The sequence below is a fragment of the Terrapene carolina genome, unplaced genomic scaffold, assembly GCF_002925995.2.
Source record: "Terrapene carolina triunguis isolate 2854851 unplaced genomic scaffold, T_m_triunguis-2.0 Scaffold96, whole genome shotgun sequence".
NCBI classification, from domain to species: domain Eukaryota; kingdom Metazoa; phylum Chordata; order Testudines; family Emydidae; genus Terrapene; species Terrapene triunguis.
In genome coordinates, this window is record NW_020664447.1 from 27,114,954 (window position 1) to 27,128,975 (window position 14,022).

A 14,022-nucleotide genomic window follows, 5' to 3' on the forward strand; every position below is an offset into this window, starting at 1 on the left:
CACTAGATTGACTTCCCACTGTGCTGGGGTTGTCTGGTTACACTGCAGTGGTTTTATTTAACAAGGAAACCCTTGTTCTCAGACACCTTAGCTAGGTAAAATAATAAGTCAGGCCCCCCCAAAATCTTGGTTTTAAAAATTAATGCAGGTTGGGTCCTTGTTGTTTGACTTGTGGTGATGGTGGAACCTTTATAGTTCATGTTTGCAAGCATTTCTTTGCAGCCATGAGTGCTAGAAACTTTTTTAATTGTATTTTGTAATGAAAGCTGAGATTCTTATGTAATCACATGAAGCCAGGAGCTGGGACTTCAGAAAAACACTACATATCATGAGACTCACGATAAAATATTGAAGCTTGGCAACATTGTAATCCGTGAACCAAAAAGCCACGAATAAAAACACAGCATAGATTCCATTCCTATAATTAACTACATGCTTTAAAAATGAAAACCTGTGTATGTTTTCACTTTGATTCGCCTACATTGTTACTAGCCCAAGGCTGGGAGATGCTATATGAGAATCAGGCTGTGAAAATAAGCAATGTACCATTGCTGTCCATGGCAAGTGTAATGCAAGAAGTAAACAAACAGCATTATTGGTGACTAATTTAGATTTTATGATATCTGAGTTTGAATCACTTCATTGCTGTTAGTGTCAAAAGTTTGACTCCATGGTTGAGTCCCTTCTGAACACTCTTCTTCCATGAGACCCACAAGGCATAAGCCAACAGTAATAATTAATGAAAACCTCTGCATTTTCCAAGTCATACAGTCTTTTATGCATACGAGTTCTTTGGGGCAGGGACTGTCTTTGTGTTTGATTCTATACTGTTCACAAAAAAGTTTTTGACTTAACAAATAAGAGATGGATATTTTGCCCCAAATATGATTTTTATCTTCTAGCGAAGCCTGGTTACTTGAGTTGCAGTTTATAATACACATACAACTCTTTTAGCTCTTCCCAGGATGGGATGATCAGTGCTTGCCCTCTCAGCAACTCCTCCCCTTCTCCTGCTCACTACCCTTTTTCTATCACCACACATGCACAAATGTGCATTCCAATCACTGCTAGAGGCTGAAATCATCCTTCCCCATTTTCCTCTTTGTTGCTGTACTACTCTTTTCCTTCCTTCCCTTTCTTTTCAGTGCTGTTTATCTGCTTGTGCTAAGGAGAATGGAAGATCTAACGGGTCTTCTTCCTATTGTTTAAAATTTTTATTACAGTAATACCCAGAGGCCCCAATCAAGATCAGGACTGCATTGTAGTAGGTACTCTACAAACACAAGCACAGTTGTCTCCAAAGTAATTGCAATGTAAAGTGATATAGGGAGTGTTTCATTGTTTTGATACTTGGTATATTTGTTATTAAGTGCCACCTATCCCCTTTTGGCATGACAAGAAATGTTTAGGAGGGAATAGGTGGAGGAGAGGGCCTTACATATCAATTAAAAGAGGACATTCTGACATCTCTGATCCCTTCCCTTTCTTCGTGGTACTCCTGTATGCATTCTCCGCTGCTGCCCTACAAACAGCTTGGCTCATTGAGCGATGGCCCTGTCTTCAGGGTATCCCAGTCAATCAGGTACTCATACTATGGTAATGGGGGCATGTAAGTTCCAAGTTAGATACCTTCTCTCTTCAGAGTATTTGCATACTGCAGTTCTATTAATTCAAATGAAATGAGCCTGTTCTGTTTAGCATTTGAAATCATGCGAGTGTCAACCATGATTACACATGATTGTTTCTAGCACCATTTATCTGGTGGGTTGAGACTTTCATCTGGAAAAACCATGCCATAAACATGAATTTTATAACATGATACCGTGGGGAATGAGGAGGGAAATGCTTATACCATTTCTCTAAGAAGTGTGGAAAGAAACAGCCATAATTATTGCTAGCCTAGTGTTCGTCATTGTATGCCCACGGCCTATCAATGAATTACGGGGATGGAAGGAAAATAAACACAGATGTGGCAACTAACAGAACATCAATGCAATTGATGTACACTTCTACTCACAAGTGACTTTCAAATCAAATCACTGAGGATTCCCATACTTAATGTGTCCCTGATTTTCCCATTAAGTGGACTCACTTTATAGGTAAAGAGCTTCCCCCTTACCCTCCAATTTCTAGTTCTGCAAAGTTAGCTTGACTTGAAGAATCAATTTGGGTTATTTTTTCCCCTTCTCTTACATCAAAACCTATAATAAAGGCCTGGCAGGCCAAATTACAACCTAGTATCACCTATGCAACCTCTTTATCGTCAGTGTAACACAGATGTAACTGACTGGAACTTAGTAAACAATTCTGTCGGTATTACACACGGTAGAATAGAATCCTGTGTTCTGCCTTAGCTTTATCAGCAGCAGCTCCACACACACAACAGATCTGCTGAGTAAGAAAGTGACATTTTTATAGTCACTTTTCAGAGTAACTAGTTTATTGCACATCTCCAGGTCACTAGTTTTCATATAATACCAGCCATGTGAAGATCTGTGAAGAAATAGCAAAACCCATCACTCAAAATTCAGATAGACACCCATTGGAAACTAGAATACAGGAGAAAGGTTGGAAATGTACACCTGGGTTTTGGTCAGGAACTGTCTTTTTAATCTGTCTGTACAGTGCCTGATGCGATGGAGTTCTGATCTGTGACTGGGGGTCCTAGATCTTATAGTAATATAAATAATTAATAATAAAAGTCTACAGCCCATGAATGATCACATGCTTCTGGGCTATGTTAGTACCTTTTAGTCCATTCTTCTAACCCCATGTTCTCCAGTTATTCTTCTGACACCCATCATTGGGGGCAGAGGATTTAAAGTTCGAACTTGAGACTTTTCACCAGCATCAGTAACTTGATCCAATCTGCAAAGATCTTTGGTTTCAACTAGCTTCTCTCTTCTCCAGTGATGCCAGGCAACTGGAAGCAGTAATTAAAAAAATTAGGCCACTTGGCTTTCTATATATAGCAGCACTTCTGATCCCAAGAAACCAGCACTCTCATGCAGTCTGTTTTTAGCTGTCAGTGTTTGTAAATTAATATTAACGATGCTAGTCTTAAGTAATTCTTTTAAATATGTCTTAGTATTTTTCCCCTGCTGTTCCCAGGTTTTTTTATTTTAAAATAGTAGTTTTTAAAAAAAAATCTGTCTGTACCTCAGTCTCTTCTGCTTTCTTCTTCTTCATCAGAATGCTAAGTTGACCAAGGTTCCCTCCGCTGAAGGGCATCATATTCTTAGAATGCACCTGACTTGCATCAAAGTCAGTCTGGTTTTGATGTCAGCCGGAAGGACTAATTTCAGCTTTGGGATCCTGTGCACACCATTTCTTATAAATTACACATGAAGCTCTCTGCGTATTGCAGAGATTTAAAAAGATGAAACCAATTAAATTTTCATTGAAGGGGGGGAGTAGAAGGGGGAAAGGCAGAGATACAATGACTGGTGAAAGCAGTAAAATGTGAAAACCAGAAAGAATTTAATTGTATGGCAGATGTTAAAGCAGTTTATAAAGTTTAGTCTTTCCATTTTGTTTCATCATTCACCCATTTCATAAAATAATTTAGTTTAGCCAACATCTCAGTATACAGCTGAAAAGCTAAAGAGCAGTAAATATTTACTGTCACTAGGAGGCTTTCAGATCTAGCGCTTTTTTTGTGTGTGTGCGCCTCCCCAGTAAAAATGTGTGAGCTGATTATCAGAGGTTCTGATCACCCACAATTCCCACTGTTTCAGTGGGACCTGAGAGTATTCAGTACCTCTGAAAATCAAATTATTGGATTTTTTCTACAAAGACAGAGAAACTCTTTGATACTGGAACTTTAGAATAAGCTTTGGAGACGGCATGATCTGTTCCATGGTTTTTCAGTCTGAAAGTCAACAACCATCCTCCCTTTCTCTATCTCTGTCTTTGTCGGAAGGAGATCCTAAAACTGTATGCAAAAGGTTGAAAACCACTGATCTGTTCAGGAGCTTATTACCGCACCCATCACTGTGGAGTCAGTGCACTTTCCATAATGTATTAAGCAATGTAGCTAGCATCTTTGAGGACAGAGTTGGGGACTGAGCCTCAGGACTCCTGCATTTTATTTCCAACTCTGCCACTGATTCACTATTTCGCCTCTAAGTATATTCATCTGTAAACACTCATAGGAGACAAGAAGAAAGGTCCAGTGGTTAGGACAGGACACTAGTCTGAAACTCTGAATACCTGGGCTCAGTTCCCTATTCCAACACAGATTTCCTTTGTCATTTAGTCTCTCTGTGCCTCAGTTACCCAGCTGTGGTAAAATGGTGATAATAGCACTTCGCCCCCTCACAGGGGTTTTGTGAGGGGTGGGCATTTGATTCCTTACATTGATAGATAAAATATACTAGGTGCTCAGATACTACTGTAACGAGGGTCAGATAAGTGCATAAGGTAGGAAGGTTGAGATTTACTGTTAATTAACCTTGGTAAAGCATTTGAGATCTGTGGTTGTACTTTAGACATTGAAAATGCTGTTACAAGTTTGTGGTTAGATTCTTAAGTGGCTACTCTTTATTTCAGGGTATTTTTCAGACTCTGTTAACATTTAATCCCATTGTTTGTTTACTTTGGGGTTTTACCTAAGAATGTCAAGAGAGCAGTATAGTCATAGTGCAGGATACATTGCTCTGTCTATGCTCATTACTGTCTTTCCTTCTGGGTCTGATTTTTGTGAAATTTCTCCCAGACATTTTGTGTAGTCCTTTTATGTCTTCAATGAGTTCTGTGCTTCCAAACCTGTATGCCGACACCAAGGAGTTCTGAATTTTGAGTTAAATTCTCAACTTAATGAATTTATGATTTTGGCTTATGTTAATAGTAATAACATGACTAAATCGTGCTTCAGAAATATACATCCAAGTTAGCACCCAGTGTTTTTTCCCCCAGGTACTAGTTGCTCCAGTAATCTTCCAGGAGAAGAAACTGGGCTACTAATGAAAGAGAAAATCAGAGTAGATTAAGCATCTGAGATTCTTGTATTCTGTAACTTTTAGTGGCCTGATCTAGCAAAGTGCTTAGCACTCTGCACTCCCACTAAAGTCTCATTGAGTTGAGGTACCTTGTAGGATAGGCTTATTTGTCTCTATGTAGGAGAAGAAGGAAAGGGGTGGAATGTCATCTCTGGATTGTTGCTTCTGCTCCTTAATAATTCAGGGTTTGTATTAGATGATGTGTCCAGAGGAAGCTGTTTTATAATGTGTGTGTATCTTTCTCTGTTTTTTACAGGCCACTGTCATGAGAGAAACCCTGATGGCAGCCATGACAAGCAGAAGTACTTTGGTGACCCCCAAGAGTCTGTAATAACAGCTGAGGAAGAAAACTCTGAGGGAGATATAGAAGAAGATCCACAAGCCTTTGTTCAGAGTTCAACAGGAGACCCTTCCTCCCTGAGACTGGAAAGTAAGTCAGCCTTGGAATTTCGGTGCATGCTTGGACAATGAGCCACTTTCTACACTTCAAGCCTGGCTTCCTTTTCAGAAGAGCTGTTTTCCTTCCTATAGATGTGCTCTCCAGTTTTGCTTGCCTCAAGGATGAAACACCTATGACAAGACAGAAGAAAGTCTATTTCTTAATTCAGTTGATTTCTTATTTGATCTTTCAAGTCCTTCCCAAATAGCAGACAAATTAAAGGTGCTGCAGACCAAGGCTATGACTGAGTTTCTTTTACCTCTCAAGTGCCCGGTTTCTTTTAGTTTGTGTGAGCAAAACCAGAGCCTGTGTACAGTATTCTCACTTACTGGAACATGACTTGTTTCTCGAACTGCTGCTCCTCCCAAAGTGAAATAATAATGAAACCTTTAAGAAGTTATAAAGTTTTTAAAATAGTGTGTGAAGCATCTTTGACACATTCTGCCTCTTTAATGCGAGTTTTACTAGGGGTGTACTGTAGAAGGCCTTAAAGCAATCCCCTGCATGACACAAAAGTTAGAGAATTGTGTGCATTAATATTTAACACCCTTCAGATTTTGAGCGCCTCAGACAGCAATCCTTGTGAGTTTTCCTCCCTTTTACTTTCCCTAATGAAACACAGTAGTAATGGGGTAAACTGCTGAAATAGATAACATTTTACTCTGTAGCATTTGAAAACTTCTTATTTCGTCTCCTTATTCCTGTTAACAGTTTTACAGGGAGAGAGAGGAAGAGAAATACGTAACCTTTAAAACAGATCATATTCTGTTCCCTACTCTTCTTCCTCAAGCCTAACAGCAAAAAGCATTAGGTTACAAGTAAAAGCCCAGAGAGTAGGGTATAGTCCAGATTTAAGGATACTATTTCCTAGAAGACACTGTTGATTTGTATACCCATCTCATTTGCACCTGGATAATTCCTGAATCAACTGTACTAGATAAAAGTGGAGAGAGGAAGACAGAGTTGGTAAGATCAGGACATGGCGAGGTTTACTCCATGTCAGTGCTCGAGCTCAGAAAGCTACAGAGAAGCAGCTGTCTGTCTTCCCACTGAAACAAAGAATTGTCATGGACCGGGAGAAGAAGAATGAGAATTGATCTAGAGTTGCCCACTTTTGAATCAGCAATTGATGAAGCATCATTATGGGAAGACTTATATTTTCATAAAGACTTTCCAATAGCTTCTGTCCATTTGTGATGCACAGTGAGTGAGCAGTGATCTTCCTATTCAATACTTCTGATTTTGAAAAAATAAATGAGAAGTTGGTACTGAGAGCACAACTGTCATGGTCATAGCAAGGTCTAAATTTCACCTAAGCCTTGTTTGCTTATGTCACTTTGCAGAGTCCTTTGTGTGAATGCATGTGTTCATGGTGAGGAAGGGAATTTAGTCAAATGAAATATTTCAGTTCTGTTTATTAAAACAAAATATTGTCATCAATCCAGCTTTCATGAGCAGCCCTATAATAACAAATCAACCCGAGTAACTCAACAGTTTTGAAGAACTTTAACAAGCCAGGGTGTTTGAAGTAAATCAGTTTTCCAGCCCTCAGCAAGTGGAAATGGTGATTTTTAAAAATTGTAGGAAGTTCCTCGCTTGAATTATCCATGGTGTTTACTTTTTTTAATTAAAGGTCTTAGATGGTCTGCATCATATTTGCACAGGTAGAAGACTTGAGGCATAGAACAGTAATATACCTTTGTACTGCCTTTGGGTACTATTGTAACACACAATTTTGGTGACACTTATTGACATTTAATTTCAGACACAGTTGTTGCAGAAAGCAATGACACAGAAGGGGTGGAGAGTTTGGGAGATGCTCAGATGTCTGAAGAGATGTTGGCCTTGGTGGACGAGTTTGAAAATTCCTGGTCTCTCGAAGCCTTTGAGGGGGCACTGGAGGTGAAAGGTCGTCGGATGGACTTGCAGGGAATCCGGGTTCTAAAGACAGGTTCTCAGGATGGACTGGCTAGCTCCTGTTTTGGAGATTGTGGAGATGATGATGAAGCTGAATGGGTAAGAGCACTCATTTGCAAGATATAGTTTAGTAGCATTCATAAGTCAGATCCTAATTTACTATGACTGCAACAATGATGGTTTGAAGGGAGGCTGACCAGTTCAGCCTGGCATTCAGAGCCTTTAAACTCTAGGTCACCAGTCTTTCCTGGACCAAAAAACATGACCACCTGAGAGCTGGTTGATGGCCTATGAGAAATAAGTTGGTAGTTTCAGTTCACCTCCTAACAGACAAAACTGCCACCAGCATTGTTACTAATTGACATCTTTATTGGTAGCAAAGAGGCCAAGTATTGAATGAACCATGGAGCCTGAGTACACCTCTTATCTTTGGGGCAGTCCAGGCCCTCCTAGGCAATGGTTGAGTCTCACTGCTGGTGAATGGGAATGAAATTTGCACTGCATTGTGCAGGCAGAGGATTTCATTCTCCTGTGCTCTCAGATCTGGCACTTACCAGAACTGAATTCATTTTGATAAATACATTCATAAATTTAGAGAGACATGGCAGCTGAAGTAACTTTTATTAGAGCTACTACTGTGATGAGAGAGCAGCTTTTGAGCTCCACAAAACTCTTCTTTAGGTATTTTTCTGACCTCATGAAGAGCTCTGTGGAATGTGAAAGCTTGTCTCTTTCACAAACAGAAGTTGGTCCAATAAAAGATTTTCACTCTCGTTTCTCGCATATCCTGGGACCATGACAACAACATGAAAAACATTAATAAACAATGGTCTTTTTAAAAAAAAAAATCTACCTTGATGCATTCAAAAAACTAAAAAACAAAATGCTATTCTGCTTTAACTGGCCTCGGACTTTTACCCCCAATGGCAAATTAATATAAAAGGAAGGGTACAATATTAACTGAAAGGTCTAGTTAGTGTGAAGATACCTGATGTCCATTTTGACGGTGCTAGGAACAGAACAAAAAGCAAAGTGTTCCAGTTCTGTAGCAATTAAATGGACTTTCTCTCTCACATACACAAATGAAATACATTAGAGGATTCATGTGTGCAATATGGTATAATTTGTCACAGTTACCCCTACCAATGTTATTCTTTTACAGATCACATTCCAGGTCAAACGTTTAAAGAAACCAAAAGCAGAAAGCTTGGATCTTCAGGAGCCCCCTGGGAGAAATGGAGAGGAAGGGGTTAATGTAGAAGATGAAAACCTTTACCAAATGGCACTGGAGATCAGTGGCCCAAAGATACCCTCCCCTGGACCACCAGGTAAATTATTGTTTTCAGGGAAAGCAAATCCCTCAGTGCCTCACATTCCATTGTATTAATACATCAAATGGATAATAGTGAGATTATAGAGGTATATTTCGGTCTATATGAATAAGTGGCACAATTAGAATTCTGTCCCATTAAAATTCTCCTAGGAGCCCCTATTTCTAGAGTACAGTTGTGTTTTATATAGCATCTTTCACCTCAGCTGTTTCCCAACACACTTTGGGGGGTAAAATGAAAAATAATAGAGAAAACTTGAGAGGAGAAAAAGCAAGGGAGGAAAGATGTTTTGGGGCAATATTTGAATGAAGCCAGAGAGATAATGAGGTGGAGAAGTTAGTAGTAGTAGTAGTCGTCGTCGTATTTACCTGGTGTCATTGAAGTGCACAGCATTTTTGAATGTTCAGATACCCCGGTGACAGACACAGTATGAGATACATTTGATATAATGAACAATCCCTGCCCCAAGGACTTTACATTCTGAGATAAAAACCAAATGTGGTCCCAGTCACAAAGTACTACTGAGTTTTTATTTTTACTATGTTTTCTCTGGTGATGGCCTGAAACAATGACTAGACATCTGTTCCAGATGGTAGGAATTGCAGAAGAGAAGACTCTTGCACCAACTGAGGTGAAGTAAGGTGAAGAGAGAGAGATTAAGGTTGTGCTAGGGAGCAGAGAGGGAATGCAGGAGGAAAATAGAAAGAAGCAAGATCTGTAAGATAGGCTTGACCCAAGTGTGAAGGTGTGCCTCCACCACAGGAGGTATCAGTGGTATTCTGCACATGCTGGAATCGGAAGCGCCTGGAGCCTGGGGATGCCATAGAGGAGAGAGTTCAAATAGTCAAGATGAGATGAAGTGAAGGTATGGGGAGGATTTCAGCAGACATGGAGTCTAGAGAGTGTTGTACTTGGGTAATGTTGCAGAGTTGATGCTAGACATATTGTTTTTTTCAAGCAAAGGGCTGCCTTATTGCAACAAATTTTAGTCACTGACCAGTTGAAAGGTGGGATGGCCGAGTGGGTAAGGTGCTCAGCTACACTCCTGAAGGTTGTGGGTTTGAGTCTAATTCAATCTCAGACTTAAAGGCCACCTCCAGTTCACCCAGCTGCAAAATGGGTACCTGATCCATTGGACTAGGACAGTCAAAGCAGTTGGACATGATGCTGGCCACATCACTCCATAGTGTATTGTTCGCTATGAAACCGACATGCCTGGACCATGTTGTGTCAATGAGCCATTGGCTCAGGGAAACTTTTTGACTTTGACCAATTGGGGTGGATTTGACCTTGTGACTTAGGAGGCCACCTTGAAGGTTCTACTATGCACCTTTTAATAAGCTCCCATTTTAGCAGTTGGAAGACTTGGATTTGTTTAATATTCAAACAGTAAAGATTACTTGAGGCTAAGCAGGTTGGAAATTTGGATCGTACCTGTGACCTTACACTCCCCCATAATGCTGAGCTCACAAATATTATCTAGCTATCTCGGTCTTAGGTATTTGTATGGTGTCCGTTACTGTAGTATCTGAGCATCTCATATTCTTTAATATATTTATCCTTTCAATACACCTGTGAGGTAGGAAATACTATTTATCCCCATTTTACAGATGGAGAGCTGAAGCACCAAGAGGCAAAGTGACATGCCCAAGGTCACGAAGGAATCTGTGCTAGATCAGGGAAATAAGCTCAGATGTCCCACGTCCCAGGCTAGCTCCCTAACCAGCAGACCATCCTTTCTCTTGTTATATATTATCATTCCTCAGTGAGATGATCACCACCACCACCAGCAGGGGGGCTCAGAAATGTCCATGTGAACTACTGAATACTTAAGAGTGAAATGCATTCCAGAGTACTGACATGCTAAGAAATGATTACCCTGGCATGACTTTTCCCAGTGATGCACCGAGAACAACTTCCTTTAGCAGGCCTCTAATAAAAGTGTTTTCTATGAGTTGATGTAATAGATTTATTTTAATTTTGCAAAAAGGGAAAGCACTTTCATGCAGGGGTAGGCAGTAAGATTTGGATCCAAATGGCGAAAGAAAATCAAGTAAGTAGAAATAGATCTTGAAATGCTGCCTAGGCAATGCATTTAGCTCTTTGCTTGCTTGCTTTTTTTTTTCTACATAGTATTGTTGATGTTATTAAGCACTGTAATAGTTAGAACCATATAGGGCCAGCATAGTTAGCCTCTTGCTGAGCTGCTAAAATATTTTTCTGCTTATACACTCCACTTGTTTTGAAACTGCCATGTGAGAGACAGTATTGACTGGTGGTTAAAACAGGAAATCTGAAATCTTAAGGCCTGATCCAAAACACACTGAAGTCAGTGGAAAGACTTCAGTGGGTTTTGGCCCATTGGTCTTATTCCTTACTTTGTCACTGATTTCTGCATAACCATGGACAAAGTATCTCCCTGCCTCAGTTTACTCATCTGTAAAATGGGAAGAATAATATTTACCTAATGGGAAGTTCTGAGATTTAATTTCTTAATGGTTTCTAAAGTACTCTTAGATCCGCAAGCAAGACTCTGTAAAAGTTATCATCCATCATGATCAATAATAATTTTATTCCCTGAAAAATATTGACATTATTCCATCTCACCCTGAAACAAGAAGAACAGAGGCTATAATAATCAAAAAATATTTGCATTGGTTCTGGAAGTAGTTGCAGAACTGACAAGGAAAGCTCAGCGCCTCCTTGGTAATATTTTCTATTTAATAATTTACCTCAAGAAACTCCAAGTGCAGAAATGCAGGTAACACGTTGCTTTTTTTGTGTGTAACCCAGAAAATAATTATTCTTAAACTACAGATGTGGAAAGGTATTAATAAAAAGGTTTTTAAACATATACATTGCAGCCTTTCATATCCTATTTAGGCTCGGATCCTGCAATCAGATCACCATAGGCAGACCTCTGGGTTCCACACAGGTGTGGGGCTCTTTTCACAGGGATCCAATTGCAGGATGGGGCCTTAGCTCTTTGAGGCAGGGAATACCTCACATGCCTCTACATGTGTAAAGTGCTGTGTAAATCTGATCCTTTATAAATCTTTAAAAATGAATCTTTGTAGCTTGTTTTTTTTTAAGATATTGCCTGCTTCTTTCTAGGGAAAAGGCGTGACTATCGCAGCCTGGGCTGGCCAAGTCCTGATGAGTGTTTGAAACTCCGCAGGGTGGAGTTCACTACTGTAGCCAGCACATGGCTAGCTGTTTCTGCTAAAAATATTGAGTGAGTATCATGCGTGTGAACGTAATCAAGTAATCGGGGTAGGGTGGCTGTATGGTCTTATTATGTACATATGCCAAACATCTTAGTGGCCTGCTAAAGCAAATGGCAACTCTACTATGACTTCAGCCAATCTTGATACCACCTCTATGGTACTCTACCCAGGGAGGTGAGTCTTTAACATGGAGCCAACAGCAGGGCTGGGGACTGTGACTGCCCCTTTGTTCTTTGATTTGAGGGTGTCTGTCCCCATGGGCCACCCACATTTGCAGTTTAGGGGTAGTGGTAGATCCTCAGTTGTTTCAGACAGTCCTATAGCAGCAATGAACAGGGCGGCTATTTTCTATCTGTACTTGGCAAGGACCTTTTCTCTCAAATACAAACCATGTTACTGTTGTCACTGACTGTCACCTCAATATACATGAGGCTCCTCCTTAAATCCATTCTTGTGCAGCCTGTTAGTTATGCACAGTATCTTGTGAGCATGACACCAATGCTCCCAGGTTTACTTGGGCTGCCTGCTGGTTTCCAGATGGTGTTTAAGGACCGAGAGAGTGCTGCCTGTGAGCGATAGTGTTGTAGTTGCGGTCAATGGAGGTGCTGAATTAGATCCCAATGATATAATAGAGAGGAGGCTGTCAGCAGGTCATTCTCCAGCAGGGCCTTTCGATTCTGGAACTTGATACCCACCATGGTCTGAATCTGTTGATGTTCAGGGATTGCTGCAAAGGCCATCTATTTGCTAGGGCTTTGGAGAAAGGCTGTGGGTTTGCATGGGTATGTTTTGGTTTTTTTGATTTACGTATTGGTTAGTTTAATTTTTGTTGTGTTCTGTTGTTGGGTGGCTTTTCCTTGTAAAGGACTGTTAAGTCAAAATAAATAGACTATCTCCCTCCCTTCCTTCCTAGCCCATGCTGTAATATTGCAAGTCCCCTTCATATTTGCATCCTTCACAGAAGAGAATATAAAACCTATTGGTTAGTCAGACAGAGGAGGGTGAGCTGTCTTGGATTTGGAAACCTGCTCTAACTAATGTAAACACTGAGCCAGGTTGGGGGTGCGGGGGGTGGGGGGGTTGCATGATCTGTATAATCATACGTGTATGAAGTGCTAATGGAAAAACTACCAATATGCCTCTATCCTTGGTGACCTATATCAACTCTGCTGCTGTAAGGAAACTAGCTTGTGGTTAACGGCCACTCCTGAAGAAGAGCTCTGTGTAAGCTCGAAAACTTTCTGTCTCGCCAACAGAAGATGGTTCAATAATGCCACTCAGTTATGCAGTCTAATAAGACAGACAAGTATCAGCTAGAATGGGTTAGCAAAGAAGTCTGCTGTTTTAGAATTTTGTCTACAAAGTGAAGGTCAAATTCCTCCTGTTCTTACCTGCTACATAAGCTGTTTTTGTTAATTGACTCCTCCCTCTCCTGACCAGAAGGGTCTGTGTATGACTTAGAACTTGTTTTTCTTCCTTTCTAGCATTACAGAGCACATCGATTTTGCCACACAGCTGCAAGAACCAGCCATGGAGCCCCTTTGCAGCCCCAATCTACCTGCCAGTATGCACACCTTGGACCATCTGCAAGGGGTCTCCAATCGGGCTAGCCTGCATTACACTGGAGAGAGTCAGCTGAAAGAGGTACACCTCTGTCTTCACATTGCTGTTTGAAGGCTATCCGAGATTTTAAGGATCAAGAGACCATGAGGTTTATGTCAAGGATGGGATGGTTCCGAGGATTTGTAATAGACTAACAAACCTTTCCTCACTGATTCACTGCTCATGGGTACTAATGAATGACCAAACTTACTACCAAATAATGATGATCTCACTTCATTTTTTAGTAGATCAAAGACCATATTATCAATTCCCCTTTTGGCTTTCTAAACAAAAGAGATGAGAATCAAATGGTCCCTGGACACTGAACTACCTTCTCACTCCTAGAAGTGGTCCCTCTAATGCACACCAGAGAGGAAATTTGTCTAGTGACTGCCACCAAGGCTATACCTATTCTGTGGCTAAACAGTTGCTAGAGTTGTCAATCTGGGATCTTTTGCCAATAACAAAGTTATGTAAAGAAAAATTTACCATATATGTTGAGCAGA

The 14,022-nt window shown here is 40.4% G+C and overlaps 1 protein-coding gene across 1 annotated transcript in view; it reads left to right on the top strand.

The window, feature by feature from the left end:
• TTC17 (tetratricopeptide repeat domain 17) overlaps nt 1-14,022 on the top strand; it is a 93,822-nt gene that overhangs the window by 70,658 nt on the left and 9,142 nt on the right. Inside the window, exons 17-21 of the mRNA XM_024209810.3 lie at nt 5,257-5,430; nt 7,205-7,455; nt 8,519-8,684; nt 11,802-11,922; nt 13,399-13,558. Of these exons, the coding sequence (XP_024065578.2) occupies nt 5,257-5,430; nt 7,205-7,455; nt 8,519-8,684; nt 11,802-11,922; nt 13,399-13,558 (872 nt within the window). The remainder of the gene's footprint in view (nt 1-5,256; nt 5,431-7,204; nt 7,456-8,518; nt 8,685-11,801; nt 11,923-13,398; nt 13,559-14,022) is intronic.